The sequence below is a fragment of the Misgurnus anguillicaudatus genome, chromosome 2, assembly GCF_027580225.2.
Source record: "Misgurnus anguillicaudatus chromosome 2, ASM2758022v2, whole genome shotgun sequence".
Lineage (NCBI taxonomy): Eukaryota > Metazoa > Chordata > Actinopteri > Cypriniformes > Cobitidae > Misgurnus > Misgurnus anguillicaudatus.
In genome coordinates, this window is record NC_073338.2 from 47,923,893 (window position 1) to 47,950,710 (window position 26,818).

At 40.8% G+C, this 26,818-nt stretch overlaps 1 protein-coding gene and 1 pseudogene across 2 annotated transcripts; one reads left to right on the forward strand and one right to left on the reverse strand.

The window, feature by feature from the left end:
* Window positions 1–14,083, forward strand: part of LOC141350994 (uncharacterized) — an 86,361-nt pseudogene extending 72,278 nt beyond the window's left edge.
* A 4,134-nt stretch (window positions 14,084–18,217) lies between these two features.
* Window positions 18,218–25,937, reverse strand: LOC129443138 (complement component C8 alpha chain). 2 transcript variants are annotated; one of them, XM_073856919.1, is made up of 12 exons: window positions 25,759–25,937; window positions 25,575–25,683; window positions 25,253–25,397; window positions 25,023–25,176; window positions 22,851–23,040; window positions 22,180–22,362; window positions 21,624–21,864; window positions 21,317–21,442; window positions 21,074–21,231; window positions 18,707–18,932; window positions 18,365–18,512; window positions 18,218–18,291 (listed from the first exon to the last, which is right to left on the reverse strand). In XM_073856919.1, the coding sequence occupies exons 1-11, from the start codon at window positions 25,857–25,859 to the stop codon at window positions 18,367–18,369; spliced, it is 1,779 nt and encodes a 592-aa protein (XP_073713020.1). In that variant the 5' UTR covers window positions 25,860–25,937; the 3' UTR covers window positions 18,218–18,291; window positions 18,365–18,366. The 2 variants fall into 2 exon arrangements, with proteins under 2 accessions (XP_073713020.1, XP_055059541.2); XM_055203566.2 differs by having other exon boundaries at window positions 18,218–18,512.
* Window positions 25,938–26,818: the final 881 nt, after the last annotated feature.

Here is a 26,818-nt window from a genome sequence, read left to right on the forward strand (position 1 = left end):
CACTGATCCAAATACACTAAAAACTCTGTGTATGTTTTGATCGTCGATAATCAAAAAAGTCATTTACAAACATGCAATTTTCTCAGCTTTTTGGTCAAAATTTTGTATTTTTAAAGAAAATTTCTGGAAGGGACTAAACTTCTGTGAAAATCATAAAAAATGCTGCCACTGGCTGGCAACTTTTAAAAAAAATATGTTGGTGGGGAAAGAGTTAAATAACTCTGATGTTATTTATTCTGTGTGGAAGTCTACCGGAAGCTGCGTTTAGTCTATAAAACCATTTGTTTATGTGATTGTTGCTAAAACTGTCTATAGACGTCTCATTGGACGCATGTGCGCTGACGCGATACACGTCTGGATCCGAACTTTACTTCCGGTTTCATTTTTTTAATGTTCTGACTACTAGTTGCTAAACTGATCTCTTGAACAAATGCCTCGTCGAAAATAACACATGTTTTGGTTTCCTATGTAATCTATGTGTTGTTTTTTGCTTGTTATTTAAATAAACTACGTTTAAAGAACTTTGTTGTTATTTATTCTTAGCGGTGTTTACCGGAAGTTACGTGTTGACCACTACAGCAGCTTGTTTATGTTGTTACTGCTGAAACCGTCTATAGTTCGATTACGTTACATCAAATTATATTTTATGATCACTTTTATGAATTTTTATGGCATCTTCCTCAAAACTAATAACTATTCAAGCCCTGAAAGAATTCATTACAATGTAGTTCTGCCAAAGATCTTTATTTTGTCATGTATAAATCAAACACATACAGTGAGATCATCTTCATTTCTAGAGTCAACATCATGAACGGGAAACTAGAAGCAGTGGTGCTTGATAACCGCTACTATGCTGGTGGATGTTTGCCTCATTTTATCCAGGATATTCGGTTCAGGAAACCATATAATCTCCAACAGTACACAACAGAGGCAGGTTCACTTTCTGAATCGCATTACTGCAAAACTAGTTGGGTGATTCTCACGAAAACTTGGTTTTAAAAATGTCAAGCATGAAAATGTAAAAATTGCTTAAATTTACTTTTTTCCCCACCAGACATTGAAAACAAAGTCTGGAGTAAATGGGAACATTAATTTAAAAACTTTTACTTATTATTTAACACTTTTTGTAACATAATTTAAAAAGTTAGTCCTAAAAAATCTCATTACCGCAACAGTCAGAAAACATCAACACTGACATATTTTCAAAATGACATGACAAACCTGAAAGAACATAATTTGGAGATTCTGCACATGTATTTAAAATCAAAGTATTATGCTTCTATTAATTAAATTAACATTTAATAAGCATCTGTTGCGGTAATGATAATCAAAATGTTGTGTAAGCATTCTGACAAGACAATATTTCAAATTAACTTAAAAAAAAATGATCTTACCTGGTAGCCATCTTGAAGTAACTGGTCCATGTGCTTGGTCACTCAAAATCAAACTTTATTACAATTCTGTATGTGTGCTTAAACTGTTCTCAAAAAGTGTTGCGGAGGATGAGAACATCAGGCATGGACACATCATTTTCCTAATTTTTCTTCATTATTATTATACATGAATATTCAGTAAATATTTTTTCTGTCATCTAAAGTAGTCTAGCAAAACATCCATTTATTTTTTTCTTAATATTTTTGTGTTAATTTGATTAAATTACAACATAACGCATGTTCAAACACAGCCGGACACATTGCGGTAATGAGAATTTCAGCAGAAAATGAGATAAAATGTACAATTATAAATTCTTATGTTGAAATCACACATTGTGCAAGATAGAACACAGTATTGTGTTAATTCTGATGCTTTTTAATGTTACTATATTACACATTTTAAAGCTAAAATCATAAGTGCAGTGGTGTTTCAATGGTTTCGTGAGAATCACCCAGTTGCATGATTTAAAAGTATGTCTTTTACAGTATTTTGAAATACACGTTTTCTTTGTTGTCCCCAGACAAAAGGCTCATTTGATTTTAAAATGGAGGCATTTGAATCATTCAGTGGCTACTCCATGAGTGAAACCAAAATGACTCTGTCGAAGACCAGTGTCTCTTTTGGAATAGGCATTCCCGCTGTTTTTGAATTCAGTTTTAAGTATAACGACCACAGGTACAAGAAATCAGTCAAGAAGATGCGCAATTTTTCTGGAACGGTAAGATGTGCAATTTTATTATGTTTTTTCTTCATTGATTTATAAAGATCAAATCAGAAAATTGTCTTTAAACTAGGGGTGAACATATCCTACATTTTTACATTTAAGATTATTTTTCCCAGCCCCTGTGACAGATGAGATGTTGAGGAAAGAACACTGAAATAATATCGACCTACATTTTTGTATCTAAGTCATCCATTATTTAATTTTCTGTATTCTCATCAGAATAAGAAATTCATCCATGCACACTCTGAGCTTGTGATGGCGCGTTATGCGCTGAAGCCCTCAAACTTGATGTTACACCCAGAGTTTCTGTCTCGTCTCAATGCCCTTCCCCTTGAATACACATACGGAGAATACCGCCAGCTCTACAGTGACTACGGGACACATTTTGTTAAAGAGGCAACGCTCGGTGGAGACTTTGACTATACCATCGTCCTCAATAATGAGAAACTTGAAAATGCTGGCTACATTAAGAAGTTCAACTAAGAAGGTTTATTGAAAATAAATTGTTTGAGTTTCTACTGAAAACTGGTGTTGTCTTGATTTAAAGGCTACACGCTCAATGATGCCAAAACCTGTGTGGATGTTGCTATGAAAGTCGGTGCGAACATTCAGGGAGTGTATGTGAGTGCAGGAGTCTCGGCTGGTGGCTGTAGTGGCCTACTGAAAGAGTTGGGAGGTAAGCCGAAATCACACTTTTACGTGTTCAATTGTTTTTGCATAAATTTCCCTGAAGGAATTTAATGAAGGTGGCCAATGATGTAAATCATACAAAAATTTACGTTTACCGAAAAAAAATTAAGCCCCAACCCCAGCATCACAGGGATGAGAGCAAATCGTATAAATGAGCAGTGTTGGGGGTAATGCATTACAAGTAACGTGCATTACGTAATAATATTACTTTTCTGAAGTAACAAGTAAAGTAACGCACTACTTTATAAATGTAATTTTTGTGACATCTAGTGGTGAGGTTGCGCATTGCAACTAATGGCTTAGTCCACTGCTCACCCCTCACTTTTGAAACACATAGAGAAGCTACGGTAGCCGCCACGGGACAAACATTTCATTGTCGGAGATAACTTAATAAAAAAGTTTGTCCGTTAAGGGCTTCTGTAGAAACATGGCAGCACAAAATGGCGACTTCCATGTAAGGGGACCCTCGGTGTATGTAGATAAAAACAGCTTATTTTAAGGTAATAAAAACATAACGGTTTATAAAGAAAGGTCTTTATACACCCCTGATCCTATAGTTTTGTATATTATTTTGCATTTCTGTAAAGAGATTCTTCTAAAAAATTACACACTGCACCTTTAATATTTGAGTTACTTTTTTTAGAAAAGTAATGCGAGTTACTTTTCAGTTTAATTAATTCAATTTAAAGGAATAGTCTACCCTTTTGCCATATTAAACTATGTAATTACCTCAACTTAGACGAATTAATACATATCTATCTTTTTTCAATGCGTGCACTGTACAGCGCGTCGTGAATGTGTTAGCATTTAGCCTAGCCCCATTCATTCCTATGGTACCAAAAAAGTTTTTTTTTTTGCACAATAACTCCTCATGTAACAGTCTTTAAATAGGGAAAACACAGAATTGTTTGGTGGCTTCCCTGTTTGGTACCATAGGAATGAATGGGTCTAGGCTAAATGCTAACACATTCACGACGCGCTGTACAGTGCACGCATTGAAAAAAGATAGATATGTATTAATTCGTCTAAGTTGAGGTAATTACATAGTTTAAAATGGCAAAAGGGTAGACTATTCCTTTAAAAATAAAACAATGTACTGAATTAAACTGAACATGAATTACGCACTCTGTGCACCCGAGCGGGAACAGTTTGAGTCAGAAACGGCGATGGCAGGCCAGAGCTTGACATTTTTGCGATCATAAAAACACCTGCAAGGCCTGAAAGAGATCAAGCCTCCGTCAAGTAACACAAAAGTAACTTAAAAGTAACGTAAGCATTACTTTCCATGAAAAGTAACTAAGTAACGCAATTAGTTACTTTTTTGGCACAGTAACTTAATATTGTAATGCATTACTTTTAAAAGTAACTTTCCCCAACACGTTAAATGAGATCATACAAATCCATACGAATTGGTCGAATTGTTCAAATTACTACAGTATTAGATTGTGTTACCATTATTCATTTTGGAATGACATGACTGACCAATCAGAATCAAGGCTTATGGAGTGCCATGTAATACTTATAAATAATTCATTCATATGTTTACTTGTGGCATTTCCAAAACATAAAAATAGAAATATTGCATGGCATGGCATTGTGTGGCATTGCTTGGCATGGCATGGCATGGCATGAACCACACCTACCAAGCTAAACCAATGACAATGGGAAACATGGGGGCATTTATACACAAGACAATCAAGGATATAGACATACCTGGAAATAATTAGGGTGACTACAATCACCATGCTTATGAACTACAAGGGAAATGACATAAGAAATTAACCAAGATTTAAAATACAAAGCACAACAAATATGTTTGGGATTTTCTTATACAGTAGTAGTTTTTAACAAAAGTTTAACTCTTGATAGGTTTACTCTTAATGTTACTCGTGTAAATTTTCTGTTCAGTTTGATAAACATACTGCTTCTCGCTGTGCTGTTTTAGATTCCACTAAAACCAGTAAAATGGTGGAAGATGTTATAATTGTGGTGAGAGGAGGGGACAGTGAGACAGTCTCACGTCTGGCTGCCAAACAACTGCCAACACCAGACGACATGCAGCTGTGGGGCGATGCCGTCTTCTACAGTCCTGATTTTATCAATCGGAAGGTAAACTTAACTTACTATGATTATTTATAAAATGATTAATTTGAATGTTTATTGAAACGATATCCTGCTCACTATGGGTTAGTGTAACGACACAATAAAGTGGAGGAAGCAAGCGCAGGCGATCAACACAGATTTATTGTAAATGATGGTAAAGACAGATAAACAATAGAACATGTGACAGAGTCCAGGATGTTGGCGATGGTGAACGAAGGTCTACGGTGGCTGAAGAGTGATGAAGCGTGAAGTCGGTGAAGAGTGTGATGATGGCCAATGGACGAAACCAGGAACGGACCCAACACTCACACGGAGACGACAAACACGAACAATGATCACTGCACACGAAGACGGGAGACGATAATCCAAAAGGTACTGCTGGAACATGAAATGTGGATCTGACAACAGGAAGAGAACTGAGTGAGTATATGTAGCTGATGGGTAATGAGGACCAGCTGGAGCGAGGCAATCATACACAGGTGACAACACTTAATCAAACGAGCACATGGCAGAGGTGAGTGAACAAACAAACACATGACACGGAGGAAACAGAGGATTTCCTACCGTGACAGTACCCCCTCCCCTAGGAACGCCCCTTGGCGTTCCCAGCCTGCTTTACCTGAAGATTGTAATCATCAATAAGGCGGTGATCCAGTATGTCCCGAGCAGGAACCCACCTTCTCTCCTCCGGACCGTAACCTTCCCAATCCACCAAGTACTGAAAACTGCGTCCCCTCCGTCTAGAGTCCAGAATACGATTAACCGAATATGTGGTTTCCCCATTAACGATACGAGGCGGTGGGGGAACCGGGGCAGGCGGATTAAGACGGGAAAAAAATCACCGGTTTAATTTTGGACACATGAAAGACGGGATGCACCCTCCTGTACGCCGGTGGAAGGCTAAGACGCACTGTTACCGGATTAATGATTTTGGTAACAGAAAACGGGCCAATAAATTTGGGAGCCAACTTATTCGAAACGGAACGCATCGGAATGTTCTGGGTTGAAAGCCACACTCTTTGACCGACGACGTATCGGGGAGGCTTCGACCGGTGGCGATCGCCTTAGCCTTGGTGCGCGACCTTGCCTGGAGCAGAGCTCTACGAGCTCTGGTCCAGGTGCGGTGACACCTCTGGACTAGTGCGTTTGCAGAGGGGACCGACACCTCGGATTCAATACTGACAAAATTAGGTGGTTGGTACCCTAAACTACACTTAAATGGAGACATGCCCGTAGATGACACTGGCAGAGAATTGTGTGCGTACTCCACAATTGAGAGTTGTTGACACCAGGACGAAGGATTGTTGGAAGCCAAACATCGCAAAGCCCTTTCGACATCCTGATTGGCTCGCTCGGTTTGACCATTGCTCTGGGGATGGAACCCGGACGAAAGACTAACAGTCGCCCCTAACAATTTACAAAATTCTCGCCAAAATTTGGACACAAATTGGGGACCCCTGTCAGAAACCACGTCTGTCGGAAGGCCATGTATACGGAAGACGTGGTCAATGACAGTTACCGCTGTTTCCTTGGCTGATGGCAATTTGGGCAAGGGAATGAAATGAGCCGCCTTCTTTGGAATAGACAAGGAATATAACTTGCCCTTAGGCGGAGAGGTACCTGGCAATAACTCTATCGCACAGTCATAGGGACGATGAGGAGGAAGAGAATCAGCTCGCGACTTACTGAACACCTCCTTCAGGTCGTGGTACTCCGCGGGCACGTTAGTCAAATCCACTGCTTCCCCCTGAAACACAGACTCAGAAACATTAACACCAGCAGACAAAAGACAAGACAAATGACACTCCTCGCTCCAGCTAACCACAGATCCGAGACGCCAATCAATCCTGGGGTTGTGTTGATGGAGCCAAGTGTGACCGAGAACAATGGGAGTCTGAGGTGAGTCTGTGATGAGGAATGAAATGTTCTCCGTATGATTACCAGATGTGATGAGTGAAACAGGAATGGTGGTCTGAGTGATGACTGGAAGCTTGTGTCCATCAAGTGCAAAAGGTGCAATGGGGTGTTTGAGGGAGGTGAGAGGAATCTTGATCTTGCGTGCGAAGTTGAAATCCATGAAACTACCCTCGGCCCCAGAATCCACCAAAGCGTGCTGATCCAGTGTATGTGTGGACCACCGTAGTCTCACCGGAAGGAGTGTTGATGTTGATGAGGTCTTCCTGGCAGAGATCCCACCCGATAGTAGCCTCAGATTTACTATCGGGCTTGATCTTTTACTGGGCAGCGCTGGATGTGATGTTCTGGGCTGCCACAGTAAAAACACAGTCCAAGGGATCTCCGCCTGATCCTCTCCTCCCGGGAGAGCCGAGCTCGCCCCACCTGCATGGGTTCCAGATCTCCAGGTGGGCTGACCGCAACCTCTGGCCGTCGATGCTGAACCTCTGGACTGGTGGTGCGAGTGGTCTTCCCCCTCCGTCTGGCTGCTTGATCTAGCCGGTTGTCAATCCGGATAGTGAGATCGATTAAACCGTTGAGTGAAGAGGGAAGTTCCACGGCTCGAATCTCCTGTTGGATGCGGTCAGCCAACCCATGCAGGAAATGATCCCACTGCGCCTCTTCGTTCCACTTACACTCCGCCGCCAGGGTGCGGAACTCTATGGAATAATCAGATACGGACCTATCCTCCTGCCGTAGGTCCGCTAGAAGCCTGGCCGCCTCCCTCCCGGCGACGGAGCGATCGAAGACCCGTCTCATCTCCTCCGAAAGGGTGTGGAACGAAGCACAGCAGCGATCTTGGTTCTCCCACACCGCCGTCCCCCAGAGGGCAGCCCTCCCCGTGAGTAGGGAGAGAACGAACGCCACCTTCATCTCCTCGGTGGTGAATGTACGGGGCTGCAAGGCGAAGTGCAGAGAACAATGAGAAAGAAATGATCGACAAAACTTTGGCTCACCCGCATACTTCTCAGGAATGGGGAGGCGTGGCTCGAACTGGGGAGAACCCCCAGTGGTGACCGGCGGTGTGGTAGGCGTGGAGGGCGCAGTGGGCGGCGATGGATGATGTTGTTGAGCCTGGAGGGCGAGCTCGGAAACCTTCGTCACCATCGCTTGGAAAGCTCGACCCATCTCATCTATTGCTTTCTCTTGACGATCCATACGACCCACTGTGCGTTGTAAAAATTCCTCCAGATAAGATGGGGAGCGATCGCCTGCTGCTTCCATGATGGTCAGATCCAACTGTAACGACACAATAAAGTGGAGGAAGCAAGCGCAGGCGATCAACACAGATTTATTGTAAATGATGGTAAAGACAGATAAACAATAGAACATGTGACAGAGTCCAGGATGTTGGCGATGGTGAACGAAGGTCTACGGTGGCTGAAGAGTGATGAAGCGTGAAGTCGGTGAAGAGTGTGATGATGGCCAATGGACGAAACCAGGAACGGACCCAACACTCACACGGAGACGACAAACACGAACAATGATCACTGCACACGAAGACGGGAGACGATAATCCAAAAGGTACTGCTGGAACATGAAATGTGGATCTGACAACAGGAAGAGAACTGAGTGAGTATATGTAGCTGATGGGTAATGAGGACCAGCTGGAGCGAGGCAATCATACACAGGTGACAACACTTAATCAAACGAGCACATGGCAGAGGTGAGTGAACAAACAAACACATGACACGGAGGAAACAGAGGATTTCCTACCGTGACAGTACCCCCTCCCCTAGGAACGCCCCTTGGCATTCCCAGCCTGCTTTACCTGAAGATTGTAATCATCAATAAGGCGGTGATCCAGTATATCCCGAGCAGGAACCCACCTTCTCTCCTCCGGACCGTAACCTTCCCAATCCACCAAGTACTGAAAACTGCGTCCCCTCCGTCTAGAGTCCAGAATACGATTAACCAAATATGTGGTTTCCCCATTAACGATACGAGGCGGTGGGGGAACCGGGGCAGGCGGATTAAGACGGGAAAAAAATCACCGGTTTAATTTTGGACACATGAAAGACGGGATGCACCCTCCTGTACGCCGGTGGAAGGCTAAGACGCACTGTTACCGGATTAATGATTTTGGTAACAGAAAACGGGCCAATAAATTTGGGAGCCAACTTATTCGAAACGGAACGCATCGGAATGTTCTGGGTTGAAAGCCACACTCTTTGACCGACGACGTATCGGGGAGGCTTCGACCGGTGGCGATCGGCCTTAGCCTTGGTGCGCGACCTTGCCTGGAGCAGAGCTCTACGAGCTCTGGTCCAGGTGCGGTGACACCTCTGGACTAGTGCGTTTGCAGAGGGGACCGACACCTCGGATTCAATACTGACAAAATTAGGTGGTTGGTACCCTAAACTACACTTAAATGGAGACATGCCCGTAGATGACACTGGCAGAGAATTGTGTGCGTACTCCACAATTGAGAGTTGTTGACACCAGGACGAAGGATTGTTGGAAGCCAAACATCGCAAAGCCCTTTCGACATCCTGATTGGCTCGCTCGGTTTGACCATTGCTCTGGGGATGGAACCCGGACGAAAGACTAACAGTCGCCCCTAACAATTTACAAAATTCTCGCCAAAATTTGGACACAAATTGGGGACCCCTGTCAGAAACCACGTCTGTCGGAAGGCCATGTATACGGAAGACGTGGTCAATGACAGTTACCGCTGTTTCCTTGGCTGATGGCAATTTGGGCAAGGGAATGAAATGAGCCGCCTTCTTTGGAATAGACAAGGAATATAACTTGCCCTTAGGCGGAGAGGTACCTGGCAATAACTCTATCGCACAGTCATAGGGACGATGAGGAGGAAGAGAATCAGCTCGCGACTTACTGAACACCTCCTTCAGGTCGTGGTACTCCGCGGGCACGTTAGTCAAATCCACTGCTTCCCCCTGAAACACAGACTCAGAAACATTAACACCAGCAGACAAAAGACAAGACAAATGACACTCCTCGCTCCAGCTAACCACAGATCCGAGACGCCAATCAATCCTGGGGTTGTGTTGATGGAGCCAAGTGTGACCGAGAACAATGGGAGTCTGAGGTGAGTCTGTGATGAGGAATGAAATGTTCTCCGTATGATTACCAGATGTGATGAGTGAAACAGGAATGGTGGTCTGAGTGATGACTGGAAGCTTGTGTCCATCAAGTGCAAAAGGTGCAATGGGGTGTTTGAGGGAGGTGAGAGGAATCTTGATCTTGCGTGCGAAGTTGAAATCCATGAAACTACCCTCGGCCCCAGAATCCACCAAAGCGTGCTGATCCAGGGTATGTGTGGACCACCGTAGTCTCACCGGACGGAGTGTTGATGTTGATGAGGTCTTCCTGGCAGAGATCCCACCCGATAGTAGCCTCAGATTTACTATCGGGCTTGATCTTTTACTGGGCAGCGCTGGATGTGATGTTCTGGGCTGCCACAGTAAAAACACAGTCCAAGGGATCTCCGCCTGATCCTCTCCTCCCGGGAGAGCCGAGCTCGCCCCACCTGCATGGGTTCCAGATCTCCAGGTGGGCTGACCGCAACCTCTGGCCGTCGATGCTGAACCTCTGGACTGGTGGTGCGAGTGGTCTTCCCCCTCCGTCTGGCTGCTTGATCTAGCCGGTTGTCAATCCGGATAGTGAGATCGATTAAACCGTTGAGTGAAGAGGGAAGGTCCACGGCTCGAATCTCCTGTTGGATGCGGTCAGCCAACCCATGCAGGAAATGATCCCACTGCGCCTCTTCGTTCCACTTACACTCCGCCGCCAGGGTGCGGAACTCTATGGAATAATCAGATACGGACCTATCCTCCTGCCGTAGGTCCGCTAGAAGCCTGGCCGCCTCCCTCCCGGCGACGGAGCGATCGAAGACCCGTCTCATCTCCTCCGAAAGGGTGTGGAACGAAGCACAGCAGCGATCTTGGTTCTCCCACACCGCCGTCCCCCAGAGGGCAGCCCTCCCCGTGAGTAGGGAGAGAACGAACGCCACCTTCATCTCCTCGGTGGTGAATGTACGGGGCTGCAAGGCGAAGTGCAGAGAACAATGAGAAAGAAATGATCGACAAAACTTTGGCTCACCCGCATACTTCTCAGGAATGGGGAGGCGTGGCTCGAACTGGGGAGAACCCCCAGTGGTGACCGGCGGTGTGGTAGGCGTGGAGGGCGCAGTGGGCGGCGATGGATGATGTTGTTGAGCCTGGAGGGCGAGCTCGGAAACCTTCGTCACCATCGCTTGGAAAGCTCGACCCATCTCATCTATTGCTTTCTCTTGACGATCCATACGACCCACTGTGCGTTGTAAAAATTCCTCCAGATAAGATGGGGAGCGATCGCCTGCTGCTTCCATGATGGTCAGATCCAACTGTAACGACACAATAAAGTGGAGGAAGCAAGCGCAGGCGATCAACACAGATTTATTGTAAATGATGGTAAAGACAGATAAACAATAGAACATGTGACAGAGTCCAGGATGTTGGCGATGGTGATCGAAGGTCTACGGTGGCTGAACAGTGATGAAGCGTGAAGTCGATGAAGAGTGTGATGATGGCCAATGGACGAAACCAGGAACGGACCCAACACTCACACGGAGACGACAAACACGAACAATGATCACTGCACACGAAGACGGGAGACGATAATCCAAAAGGTACTGCTGGAACATGAAATGTGGATCTGACAACAGGAAGAGAACTGAGTGAGTATATGTAGCTGATGGGTAATGAGGACCAGCTGGAGCAAGGCAATCATACACAGGTGACAACACTTAATCAAACGAGCACATGGCAGAGGTGAGTGAACAAACAAACACACACACACATGACACGGAGGAAACAGAGGATTTCCTACCGTGACAGTTAGTTACTTAAACAGTGACGTATTTAAGACTGTAGTTGGACCATTACAAGAAAAGTTACATAAACAAAATGAATTTGAGGTTGCTTAAAGGATTGCCTTAATAATAATTGGTGTTATAAACTGAAGTGTCAAATATGCACAATATGTAAAGTACAGTAGTTGATACCTCTTGTGCACTACATTGTAAAAATTGAAAGCTGTCCCTTCTTCAAAAACTTACTTCAATTCATAACCCAAAATGGATTTTTATAAACTTAAATTTTCTCACTTCAATTGGAAAACCTAAAATATTTAAATATTTTCAACTAAAATTATTCACTTAAAGGAATAGTCCATTATTAAATCCAGATAATTTACTCACCACCATGTCATCCAAAATGTTGATGTCATTCTTTGTTCAATCGAGAATATATATATATATATTTTTTTAGGAAAACATTCCAGGATTTTTCTCATTTTAATGGACTTTAATAGAGCCCAACACTTAATACTTAACTCAACACTTAACAGTTTTTTTCAACGGAGTTTCAAAGGACTATAAACAATCCCAAATGAGGCATAAGGGTCTTGTCTAGCGAAACCATTTTCATTTTTGGCAATAAAAAATAAAAAATATGCACTTTTGAACCACAACTTCTCATGTTCCTCCGGTCCTGTGACGAGCCAGCGTGACCTCACATAATACCTTATCACGTCAAGAGGTCACAGATGACGAACACGAAACTCCGCCCCAGTGTTTACAAGTGTGTTGAAAGAGGACCGTTCCTACGTTGTTGTATGTCAACTGATACTAATTAATGTCTTTGTGTCAGTTTATTTTTTTAAATGGTCCGCAAATGTGCATTTCATATATGTAACACGTGACCTCCCTACGTCACTACGCATTTACGTTAGGTCGCGCTGGACCGGACCTAGATGAAAAGTTGTGGTTTAAAAGTGCATATTTTTCATTTTTATTGTCAAAAATGACAATCGAGTGCATATTTTTTATTTTTATTGTCAAAAATGACAATCATTTCACTAGATAAGACCCTTATGCCTTGTTTGGGATTGTTTATAGTCCTTTGAAACTCAAGTTTGATTACAATCAGCTGTGTGCTTACCATCATTTATCAAAATATCTTTTTTTGTTCAACAAAATAAAAAACCTCATACAGGTTTAGAGCAATGTAATTGTAATTGAAACTAATAAAACATTTAAATATCAGGTGTAACCAAATGAAGTCATTTTTTTAGTTTATTCAACTTTGATTTTTTTACAATATATATACCTAGTCCTCTGAAGCATTGTCTTGGGTAAAGAACAGACTGAAATTATTAACATTTTCTAAGTTTGCAAACTGATAAAATGCAGTAATGATATTATGTTCTAACAATATTGAACAGCTGGAACCGCTGTACGAGCTGGTGTCGGCGCGAGACTTCTCGAGCGCTAACATTCTGAAGAAGAACTTGAGAAGAGCTTTAGATGAGTACATGAGAGAAATCAGCTCCTGCCGCTGCTCGCCCTGTCTCAATAACGGCATTGCCGTCCTCAAAGGTAAAATCAGTCAGATGATCACACTCTCAGTGAAACATTATTGTTTTATATTTTCAAAGAATACGTTTTTTTAGTCACCACATTGTAAAACAACTTATTTACGGACTGAATGTACAGTATGTTACTCTTCAATTCTGCCTAAATCTAAGTCAAGTACGATAACTTTTTTGTTTAAAATTGTATTTTGTCATTAGGCACAAGGTGTGTGTGTATTTGTCCACCTGGTTTCAAAGGAGTAAGGTGTGAGATTACCCAGAGAACAGGTATGACCGATAGCAATATTACTGTTGTTTTACTAGCTTTCATATGTCTATGAAATTCATATGGTTAATAAGGGTCCCCCTCACTATGCATCGACACCTTATGCATATTTTTCAAGTTGGTGTCAAATAAGTTGCTCTTGGATTTGATGTTTCTGATCTTGAATCCAATATAATGTTGCTCTTTCTAAGTTATGGGCATTTTGCTTGTTTTATTACACATCCAGCATCAGTAATCGATGGCAGTTGGAGTTGCTGGTCTTCATGGTCCACCTGTACAGGTAAAACTCAGAGCCGGAGCCGCCAGTGTAGCAATCCGACCCCGCAGAATGGTGGGATGACGTGTCAAGGACCTCAAGACGAATCTGCCGATTGCATCTGAAGGACCAGTTTCTCAACCAATGGACTTTGTTTTAATAAGACATTAGTTAAATAAAATCAGACAGTTATACATTATTAAATACTCTTTATTGTGGATCTTTTATATTGTTCAATACAATAAAACATGTGAAACATAATTAAAAAACACACAAATTTGGCATATTGCATTTTCTATTGTACATATCCCAGTCCCCAACCAAAACCATCACAAAAACCTGTTAGCAGTCTTTAAAGGACAAGTTCAGTATTTTACACTTAAAGCCCTGTTTTCAGATTGTTTATGATGAAATAGAACGGTTTTGACTGAAATTTCGACATATGCGGCTGCCCCGAGAATTTTCTGGTGTTTGTGTATCACCTCACACCTCTACAATGGGTTTAATGGTGCACTGGAACAATCCTTCCTAAAATGCATTAAACTTTCGTTTTCAAAGACGTGAAACTCGCCGAGTGGTCAGGGATGTTCACTGATATGCTCACATAAAAATCGCTGCAAAATTCGCATTCCAACAGGTTTTATCGTAGTTTTTGCCAACTCCATTGACTTGTATTAGTTGTGCTGTGAGGTACGGTATTACTCTGCCGCCGGGAACTTTGTTTCTATTCTTGCAATTGGCAATGGCGGATTAGCGCCACCACCTGGGCTGGAGTGTCTCTTATTCAAGCTCTAAGCGGAAGAATATACGGGTGTGAGGCGTTTGGAAAAATAGGTCCACAAGTTAACAACGAACGCTAAAACACCTGTTGGAATGCGTATTTTGCAGCGATTTTTGTGTGAGCATATCAGTGAACACCCCTGACCACTCGGTGAGTTTCACGTCTTTGAAAACAAAAGTTTAATGCATTTTAGGAAGGATTGTTCCAGTGCACCATTAAACCCATTGTAGAGGTGTGAGGTGAAACACAAACACCAGAAAATTCTCGGGGCAGCCGCATATGACGAAATTTCAGTCAAAACCGTTCTATTTCATCATAAACAATCCGAAAACAGGGCCCCAAGTGCAAAATACCGAACTTGTCCTTTAATCTATGATAAAATAACATTTATTAGGTTTTTAAAGATTTTTAGTTTACAGAGACACTTCCTATGTCCCTGTGAACCTTGTTTATAGCACAATAAACATGTCATTATACACTATTCACCCCCGTAAACCATATATACCAACCCACATACACACAAACACAGAGCTCCAGTAATGTCTTTAATTCGGCATTTTGTATGTTGTCTATCATGAAAATCTGACTTTTTCCATGTTTATGTGCTATAATTGGGTCCCCAGTGCTTCTATCATCCTAGAAAATGTGAAAAGGTCAACTTAGTAACAAATATGTGAAAAAATAGCTCATTTGAATTTGGCTCCCCTTGTGATGTCACGTAAAACAAAATGATACCCAATCAGAAAGTGAGCTGATGAAAGACAAAACCATAACAACCGCAGTCATGGTGCAGCAGGCACCATCCAAAGTGAGAAAAAAAGTGAGTCTAAAGTGAGATGGACATCAGCGACGTAAAAGCAGTCCACAGTATTAATGACGTTTCTTTATAGCCGTCATGTTTGTTTAATGTGAAGTCATGTCTGACCAAGAGAGACATCGCAAGATTTCCTGTGTTCTCCGTCAAGACTTGCGTTGTTGATGGAGGGAATTTAAAGGTTTATGGTATACTGTAATGACCACCTAGTGCTAGCGGCAATGCACACACTAACAAAACTGGTTAATCGTAGAATAGGAGAGACATCGCAAAATTTCCTGTGTTCTCCGTCGAGACTTGCGTTGTTGATGGAGGGAATTTAAAGATTTGTGGTGTGCTGTAATGACCACCTAGCGCTAGCGGCAATGCACACACTAACAAAACTGGTTAATCGTAGATTTTGTTCATCATGTTTGTGGTCTCTTACATTTTGAAAGTCTTATCAGATTCAAGAATCTTTTGGTGTGGACCTAGCTTTAGTTAACCCTCAGATGATATTGGCTCTCTGATGATTGTAATTATGTTATAATATTGTAGCCTTAAATACTATTCGCATGGGATTAGTATTATCTGGGGAACTCGTGTGATTAGAAATTAACTCCTTACATCTTGAGTTTTTTGTGGCCGGTTCGCACGGGATAAGCAAAGCCTGTGATTTTATTTCAATTTACTGAATTATCTCCTAGATATGATGTTGAGGCTTTGTGTTATGTTGCGTTCACACCAAACACGAACAGTGCGTCTGGCGCGAATGTTAAGTCAATGTAAACATGCGTTTACGTGCGTCTGGAAGTCTCGCGACATGAATAATGCAAATTTGCGCCTGATGCCCGAGTTGAAAAATTTGAACTTTGGCATCAATTCTTGCTGCATTGACCAATCAGGAGCCTTCTTGCTGCTGTGGCAGCAGGCCTGCCCAGAGTCGCTCCTTGCCCCTCCCACAAAAAGCGGATTTCGTCTCAGTCGCGCGTCAATTTTGCTTCAAACACTTGCTTTTTACGCACGAATGCATTCAAAATGTTCAAGCGGCAAACTAGATGCGCTAGACAAGCAACACAGTTTTTGTCCTAATCAGCCGCGTTGCAAAGCCGTTGCTTCGAGCTTCAGTGGATTCTATTTTAGAAACGGTTCTGCGATGGTGCAGCTCCGCCCAAACTTCTCAAATAATGACAGTTCTGCACATTTTTCATATTAATCATCAAACATGGATGAGGAGAGAGACGTTTAGACTTTTAAAATCAAAAATATAATAATAAAGCCCTCAAGTTTCTCAATGAAAGCCATAAAAAGTAGAGGAATGTGTCTCTCTCTATGTGTGCTTCTCAGCTGCAGTGCAAAAGAAACACAGAAAAACTAAATAATAAAGGAGCACAGGTAACAAAAGCCTTGAAAAATTAGATACGACCCCACCAAATCCTGGCCAAATCACAGAGATGCTGGACCTCGGTGTTTGGCAACATACATGGCGTCACATACATTGCAGATTCGCACGGGACTGTGATCACAGACAATCTCTGCAATTATTGTCACTAGTTTACTGATCTTAGGGGCGATTAACATTTCACGTATTTTGCGCGCTCAGGTTCGTTATTTCAAATGTAGGCGCGCTGTATGCACCCTCATAATGGAAGCGCAAGCACATGGTCGCGACGCGCACGCAGTGCAAAGCTCTTGTTTTTTCCAGCTGCGTCCGCACCGCATCGAGTTAAAAACATTTCAACTTTCTAGAAGGCCGCAAGCGCACCGCAGGTCATGTGACAAGATGCAACAGACGTTCACGTTTTCCGCGCGGATTTAGACGCAAAATGTGAACCGCCTTGATCTTATTCAGTATTTAGTGTCTGTTTATATATAGGTGATGTTTTACTGTGTTTTTTTTTTATACTACAGCTTGGAATTCAGCATTGTTGTGGAAATCAGATATTCTGAAACATTTTTACGCACATAAATAAAAAAAACACTCAGAAGTCACTGGGATGGTACCTTTAAAAAAAGTCCTAATATGAAACATTTGGGTATTTAAGGTACCAATATGTACCTCCAAGGTATCAATGTTCACTTTTGAGGTACCAACAGTCACCTTTTATGCTGCTTTCACTTCACACCAGCCGCTGAGGCATCAAGCATGAGTGATTTCAATGTTAAGTCAATGTAAAGACGCGTTGGCGTGCGTCTGGAGGTCTCGCGGCGCGAATAAGGTGTTTTACCAAGGCACGGTAGACGCGATTCCATCCCATTCGCACATATAGTAGTTGCCGCAGGAAAAGCGCAAGTTGAAAAATCTGAATTTTGGCGCAAAAACACACCGCGTTAACCAATCAGGAGCTTGCTCTAGTAGGAACGTGATTACAGGAAGCGAGTGGAGTCGCAGAAGCCCCTCCCATGACGTGAATTTCCGCGTGAATGTCTCAATAACTAGAATTTAACACGCGGCTTTCACGCGGAATGAAGCGAGTACACTCAAAATGTTCGCTTGTCCAACTACTGGCGGTAGACGTGAATTTGATGCCTCAAACGCGTCTGGTGTGAACCCACAGTTAGGCTGAAAACTGCACTTTTTGAAAAGGTACCATCCCAGTGACAACTTTTATACCTTTGTACCTAAGAACGTAATTAAAATACACAGACATTAAGAATCAACATATTGACACTCAAATGACAAGCTTCATGTCGCAGTGCATGCTGGGTATTAGCATAGTACAAAACTCATCCAACTCATCCCAGCATGCACTGCAGCATGAATAAATTATGCAGATAAACAATTTTGGATGGATGACCGTTATTTCTCGCAATAGTAAACTTTTGACACCCTGTGCTGACATGAGTTTCACCTTTATTACTGCACATACATTCTTAAATGCGCACTTATTAACATTTGTGTGTAAAACAAAATGAACAACGTCAATAGTCAATATTTATGCAGACAGAATTATAGTGTAAAGTAAGAAAAGATGCTGTATGGCACTTAGCAACTCTTTATCTGAACCTTGTTTCCTTGACAAGGTAAACCACCGTTTGGTGCAGGGTTGTTACATTCCCGCTTCCGCGTCTTTTTTCCAGATGTGCAGGAAGACCAGCTGCTCCAGCAGCTCCAGGATCCATCTGTAGGACCTGCCAGAAGGAAAAAAATGATCGTTTCCAAAGTCCTATTTAAAGATTGTATTGACAAGCATCTCAAATATATGTCCACTTATTACATCCTTTGAATGTTGATAAAAGACGTAAAGTTAGTATACTATCGCTCCCAAAATTAACTTTGACTACTTCTAAATGTGGTACATGTTCTAGTTTGTAAAGTAGAAAACCTTCTCTTTGAGTCACTTCGCAAGCATCTCCACTGTATCCACTTTTACATAAACAGCTGCAGTCCGCCCTGGTGAGCACAGGAACTCCATTGTACATGCAAGGGGCACAGTGACACGTGTTGAATATCTGCATGTACTCTTCCCATGCCATCTTAAGATGGGGCATCTTTGGACGCAGCTGCTCAGCTGCCGTGCTAAAGCGCACCAACTCGTATATTGGGAGAATCTACGACAAAACCATAATGATCATTAAACAATTTAGGGCAGTGGTTATCAAACTGGGCCCCCAGTTTTATGACATTTTATAAAATACATTTTTTACATTAAAACTAACTGCACTACATTGTATAATTTGATATGTTTTGCTTAATTCAAATTTTAAGTATTTGAGTGTTTTATGTCATAAATTTTCTTTGGGGTGCCAAGAAGTGATGTACCATACACAAATGGGGCCACACGCCGAAAAAGTTTGAGAACCACTGATTTGAGGGATATTTTAATTACATTCTTTAAAGGCGGGGTGCATGATCTCTGAAAGCCAATGTTTATATTTGAAATCACCTTAAACAAACACGCCCCTACCCCAATAGAATCTAGACCTTCTTTTGATAGACCCGCCCCACACATACGCAACCCAGGTAATGATGTTGGTTAGTAGACACCCCCCTTACTGCTGATTGGCTGCAAGTGTGTTTCGATACTCGACCCGACTTCCTTTTTCCAAAGTGTTTTTCAAAAATCATGCACCCCGCCTTTAAGATTTTTAATGATGGCATAGAAAAAACACTTTCCTGTAAGAACCTTTAACCTTCCTATTTCACAAGAGGTTCTTTGTAAACGAAAGAGGCAATGAAATGTTAAAAAAAAAGGTTTGTTGGGAAAACCACATTTTTTCTTTTATGGTATCACTGTTAAGAAACTTTTTAGCACCTTCATTCTTTAGAATTTGTACTATACCATCAGCAACACTGCTTTAAAAGCTGACTCCAGGGGTGTGCAAAGTAGGGGTGCTGGGGTGCTGCAGCCCCCCCAATTTTGCTTCTTTTATATTTAGCCTATTCATTCGGAGTGTCTTGTCGAGTGCCACATCCCTTGTTGGCAAACGCTATTTATCCCAGATCTGCCCATTGAGTAGCTTAACACTTTCCCCGCCAGCGTTTTTTAAAAAAAAGTTGTCAGCCAGCGCCAGCATTTTTCATTATTTTCACAAAAATGTAATGCCTTCCAGAAAATGTTGTTCTTTAAATATATAAACAAACAATATATCAAATGAAAGAACAGACCCTCTGCTTTCAAACAAAAAAAATGTTCATCCTACCTTCATTAGTTTCCTTTTATCACCTCTTAAATATGGGTAGGTTTCTTCAAAAACACCAAATTTTGAGCAAAAAACTGAGATAATTCCTTTTTGTGACGGACTTTTGATAGAGATCAGATGCAGATCGATCTTTAAAACATACACGAAGTTCTTTCTCTTTCACGTGAGGCGCTACTTCCGGGTTGTATAAGTTGTGGAAGTGCGCCACCCGGTGGATAATAGCGGTATTGTGGAAAGCCGGAAATTCTCGTCATTGGCAGGTAAGCGTTTTCTCTTAATTGACGAGTTATCTCGTCAATGGTGGCGAAAGAGTTAATGCTGCGTTTACACCAGCCGCAGTAGAGGCGGCAAGCGCGGGTGATTTACATGTTAAGTCAATGCAAAGACGGGATTACACGCGAATTATTATCCTGTGGCACGGTTCATGCGGTAAGTTGCAGAAGCCCCTCCCATGATGCAAATTTCCGCGTGAATTTCTCAAATGACTAGAATTTCACGTTGAATGAAGCGAGTGAACTCAAATGTTCAAGCGTCCAATTACGCGCAAATATCGCGTTTTTGCCGCCTCTACCGCAGCTGGTGTAAACGCAACATGACAGGCAGAATTCTTTAGTGGCGCATGTGGTTCATACAATTGGCTTTCGACATGATATCCCTGTTTTGAATTGACTCATTTCCCGTTTTTATCACAAATCAAAAAGCTTTTTCATTAAAAAGGAAGAAGAATATAAAAATTCTGTGGTGCAAATAGTATCTACCATATAAAGTATAGTTGCCGAGGCTGCACCCATGCCCTCACTAAAACTCTTTCTTTTGCAGCGATCCAAAAGTACAAGTTAATTATTATGAAAGACTTTTAGCTTAATTTGAAGAGGATATTAAAGATTTAAAGTGGTCCGGACCTGGGCGACAGCATAGCCAGTTACGGCCATACACACAGCACCCCAACTTAAAACATCTCCCGTGCACCTGGTTGATTCTGTTAATAGTACAAGACATGTAAAATACAGTAACAATATGAAATGACTACATGAATGACGATAAGGCACCTCAAAATCAATCAATGCCGGGTTGTATTTAAGACTCTTTCCCCAATTCTTGTAACTTTTGCCATCCCTGATGACCAAGTTTGCACTGCTGGGGCCCGTATGTCCTCCTTTCACAAAGCTAATGACATCCTCAATAACTTTGTCGGATTTCCTATTAACTGTTAAAAAAGGTTAAAGTTTAAAGAAGTGTAAAATCAGTAAAAGACAGATAAAACATATCAACCACCAAAGGACTATACATACATTCATTCACTTCTCCGTCTTTTTTACAATGTCTTCCTTTCACTGTCAATTTGGCACTGATCTCCTCAGTCACAGACAAGCCCAAAGAGCCACCAATGCAGATACCAAACTCTTTCCCTGTTAATTCTGACAGTGAACAAAATGTGATAAAAGAAACATACGTATTAATAAACAGACGCAACAACAGTCATCAAGCTGAAGCTGAATATTAGAAATTTGAAGATATTGTGGACCTAAAGTGTTGTGGTCACTTTCGACTCACTTTCAATTTGTGCGTTTTAAGTCTCCGTCTGAAAGGTGTACTAACCTCTTTCTCTCATGGTATCCTTGTTTACAATCACAACATAATCCAGGACTCCACCCATGGTTCCCTCTGTGACGTAGTGTGTGCCGTATTCATTAAAGAATTGGGAATAAGCGGAGAAGTGGTACTCGTCAGGAAGTTCGGTCAGAGCCCACAGCATCTCTTCATCCAGCATCAGGTCTTTGCTCCTCATCTTAAACTGTGCTGTCTGCACTCTTGACAACAACCGGATGAAACCCACCTCCTAAAGATGCAACATGCAGATTAAGACCTGAAGATTAACTTGGAGGACATTTATTTTATTATGCATTTCTTGTCATATTGGCACTGGATAGAAGAAAGCTGCCAAGTTAAAAAATAAAACGAGAGTCAGCCAAAAATGTGGTCATTAATTATATTATCATCCATAACATGCTTTCTTCTTAGATTTCTGATATTGTAATGCAGTGTAAGTCACTTTAAAGAAACAAAATGCATAAATTTAAAAAGTAAAAAATGCAAAAGACACATCAAGTTATTCATTGCATGAACATACATTAGTCATAACGTATTACTTTACCTTATTGTTGTATTGTGATATGTTTTTTAAAAAAGTTTGTTCGTGGCCCATATTAACACCAGCTTCCACATGATAGATTCCAACTGAAACTCCAACGTTCGAAGATGATTCTGTCCTAATTGCTTTGAGAAAACTAACAGCATCCTCGTAATAATCTGTACTTTCCTCAGTAGATGCTTGTGCCTAGCAAGAACAGAACCACACGGTAAATCTGATGCAAAACCAAACTGGATCATATGTTTTTAGTAATGTGTAAAATAAAACATGAGGTTTTCATAGGAAATGTTCATTTTCTAAAATCATCACTGTAAGGGTCATTTTTTTTAACCTAATTGCTGAATAAATAAGCTTTCCATTGATGTATGGTTTGTTATGATATTTGGTGAGATACAACTATTTGAAAATCTGCAATCTGAGTGTGCAAAAAAAATCTAAATATTGAAAAAAAATATGTACAAATGATGTCCTTAGCAACACATATTACCGACAAGTCATACAATTTTGATATATTTACGGTAGGAAATTTCTTCATGGATCTTTACTTAATATCCTAATGATTTTTGGCATAAAATTTTTTGACAAAACAATGTATTGTTGGCTATTGCTACACATCGTGCAACTCATGACTGGTTTTGTTGTCCAGGGTCACATATAGACTAAACATAACCCACCATAAACTGATAGGAGAGGAAGTTGTAAGGTTTCCGGTAATACTTTTCATCATCATCATAACCGAGGTGTTCACAGAAGGGATCGTAGGTAAGTTTGCGCCACTCTCCGTTATAGATGTATTCACAAATGCCTCCATAGTATTTGGGGTCAAGAACGGGATTCATAAAAGTATCCGATAAGGCATTATATCTGTTGAGATTAAAGAAAGTGTTTGGGGTTGATAACACATACTGTACTTTAGTTTTGGTTATAATTTTCTAATGAAACACAGCAGTCACCAAAAGTAATCTTCCAAGCCATTTTTGCAATTAGTTTTAACCTATCACCCAGTACATATTTGTGATCCAGTCTGTGAAATCCAAGGGGCAATCCGATCTCTCTGGTGAAGCATACAGAAGTGACTTAAACTGCAAATTACCGACTGGCCACTAGAGACAGCCCATGTTAAAATGCCCAACTTTACATCAGAAATAATGTTTTTTTTACATTTCTGAGTTTAAGATTATTTGGGGCAGGGCTAAAACCGCCCCTAACACAATCACGAGCATTCGTATAGGTTGTATCGGTATAAGAAAGTTGAGAGAGACTGCAGATTTTTCACAAAGTGGGCGTGGTTTTAGCGCCAACAATGGACACGCCCCCAGCATTTAAGAGCAGAGAATCCTTTTCTACCAACTCATTTTATTTACTTTGACGTTTTTTCATCATTCAAATTTTTTGTGGTGTGACAAACTAAGAACACATTTAATTTTGGACTTTACATGGACTTTTTCCATATTTAAATGCTATAATTGGATCCCCAGTGCTTCTATCAATCTATAAAATGTGAAAAAGATCAACTCAGTTACTTCGTTTTGGTAAACCATTCTCTGCAAGAAAAAATAGATAATTAAATTTCGGCTACTCTTGTGATGTCAAAAGGGGATCTTATTATAATAATATCGCCCCTTAATCTGCACTATCCCATCCCGGCACTGCATTTAGTACAGAGAGAGAGAGAGAGAGAAAGAGAAAACTGAGTTTCAATTTCAACAAACCACCATTATGGCGATCAGTGTTTGCATTTCTTGAGCTCATTAGCATTTAAAGGGACAAATCCAAAAACGGCATATTTTTGCTCACACCTATAAAGTGGCAATTTTAACATGCTATAATAAATTATATACACTCTGGGGACACCAAACATATCTTAAACACATCTCATAAAATTTCCCTTTTTCTTGCTGGGGTCGTTGTACCCTCACCTAAAGGATTATTAGGAACAGTCCTGTGGGCGAAAATGCCTTGTTGATGCTAGAAGTCAGAGGAGAATGGACCGACTGATTCAAGCTGATAGAAGAGCAACTTTAACTGAAATAACCACTCGTTACAACCGAGGTATGCAGCAAAGCATTTGTGAAGCCACAACACGCACAACCTTGAGGCGAATGGGCTACAACAGCAGAAGACCTCACCGGGTACCACTCATCTCCACTACAAATAGGAAAAAGAGGCTACAATTTGCATGAGCTCACCAAAATTGGACAGTTAAAGACTGGAAAATGTTGCCTGGTCTGATGAGTCTCGATTTCTGTTGAGACATTCAGATGGTAGAGTCAGAATTTGGCGTAAACAGAATAAGAACATTGTGCAGGCTGGTGGTGGTGCGTAATGGTGTGGGGGATGTTTTCTTGGCACACTTTAGGCCCCTTAGTGCCAATTGCGCATTGTTTAAATGCCATGGCCTATCTGAGCATTGTTTCTGACCACGTCCATCCCTTTATGACCACTATGTACTCATCCTCTGATGGCTACTTCCAGCAGGATAATGCACCATGTCACAAAACTCGAAACATTTCAAATTGGTTTCTTGAACATGACAATGAGTTCACTGTACTAAAATGGCCCCCACAGTCACCAGATCTCAACCCAATAGAGCATCTTTTAGATGTGGTGGAATGGGAGCTTCGTGCCCTGGATGTTCATCCCACAAATCTCCACAAATCCGACATGTTTCAGCACCTTGTTGAATCAATGCCATGTAGAATTAAAACAGCTTTGAAGGCGAAAGGTGGTCAAACAGTATTAGTATGGTGTTCCTAATAATCCTTTAGGTGAGTGTATATCTCCAATAAACCAGTTCTATGACTTAAAGAAATATATGACGTGTATTTTTTTAGTTATCATCATACCCTTGAGTGCCTTTCTCAGCTCCTGGTATGAGCATCATGTCGGTTTCTTTACATTTGGTTTCTCTTGTATTGATGACAGTACAGTCAGATTCATCTTCCTCTGATAGACATTCAGTCTCACCATTACAGCGAAGCTGCTGTCCAATACAACGTCCTATGAGAACACACGCACACCCCATTTAAAATATGATAAGGAAAACATAGATGCAAAGGCAGGCAAAAATGTTTACCACTGGGCCCACAAGCGAACATTTCTCCACAGTGGTCCTGAGGTTGACAGTCTCCCTCTTCTGGACATTTCCTCTTATCCCACTGACTGTGAACACACTGCTGACCCCCAAACTGAGAGGGACGCTCCAAGTACTGGAAACGAAACTACAAAATACTTTTAACTAAGATATTATTATTAAATAATTGCATAGAAATTAAATGTCTAGGATGTAAAAAAAAGTTAAAGTTTTGAACATTAAGTATTGTAGCCCTATCAGAATGACATTTAAGGCATAAAAGGTGAAAAATACATCGCCTGAGTTCTATAATTAAAATGTTTACCATCCTCTCTGTACAAGAGTTACATGGTGACCATGCTGACCAGCTCTTGAGTTTACAGTCAATAGGAGCCGGTCTTCCAACACTTCTCATATGTCTTGAAGAATTAGCCCTTAATAGATCAAATATTGATGTATTAACTGAAATGTAAAACACGAGAAGACCAATGGAGTAAATTTCCTGTTACCTGTTGTGTAGTACGTCATCTGTAAATCTGCCTGAAACACAATGACTTAAACATAAAATAAAACCTCCAAATGTACAGAGAGAAAACACAAATCCACACATAGCTGAAATAACTGTTTCTAGCTTTGAGATTTATCTGATAGGTAAGTCCACAAAGCAAAAGCTGTCTGTTTTGTAAATGATCAACAGGGTTAGGAGATGAGGGGGAGTACTTACGAAATAGGCTACTTGTCACCATACAGCAAAAAAAAAAAATCTGGCCAAAAATATATTTTAAAATTATGCTACATTTTGTAGAATTAGTGCTCAATTGAATATATTTTTTACATTTGGAAATATATTTCGTTTTTTAAACTTTTTTTTTTAAGTTTTTTTTTGTTTTTTTAAACTTTATATTAACATATATTTCAAAATGTATTTCAAGGGAAGGCAAATACATATTGAATTTTACATTTCATATGGCAAACGTGTATTTTTTGCCTAAATATATTTTAAATATATGCTAAATACAAGTTAATTTTATAAAGTATATTTTTGAAGTTGAAAATATATTTAATTTGAACCTTTATAAAAGGCTTGTAACATAAACAAAGTTTTTCTTCCAATACGACGTGAATATATTTCCTCGCATTGAAATATATGGAGGGCTAATTTTTAACGCTTTAAAATGTATTTACTTTTAAAATAAATTTAAAAATATAAAAATGGCCAAATGTTAAATTCCAATTCTCAGTTCCCTTATTTTTATTCACTCCATAGCTTACGTTTATTTTTATTGAACTTTTGAAATTTAGAATTATACAAATGGACAAGTCCACATAACGTCAAAGATTTTAGGCTACTTACGTTTTACGTTTTATTATTGCGTTTGAATTCGATTCATGTAAAGAGTAACTAAACCCTAAACCAACTTATTTTAGTTAAAGATCTGTAAGAATGATGCTTTATTAGTGCTGTTCATTCATTTTAGTAATTTTTTTGACATTTGTATATAAAGTGTTTCAATACTACAATATATGGTGTAAAAACGTCTGAGTGCAGCCCTCTTCAGGTTGAACGGT

Excerpts from the sequence above, each read along its gene's own strand:
- LOC129443138 (XM_073856919.1), bottom strand. The coding sequence starts at position 25,859 with ATGTGTGGATTTGTGTTTTCTCTCTGTACATTTGGAGGTTTTATTTTA. Across the intron at positions 25,684-25,758 it reads GATGACGTACTACACAACAG|GGCTAATTCTTCAAGACATA; the intron begins GTAACAGGAAAT and ends TGATCTATTAAG. Across the intron at positions 23,041-25,022 it reads GCTGAGAAAGGCACTCAAGG|ATATAATGCCTTATCGGATA; the intron begins GTATGATGATAA and ends TAATCTCAACAG.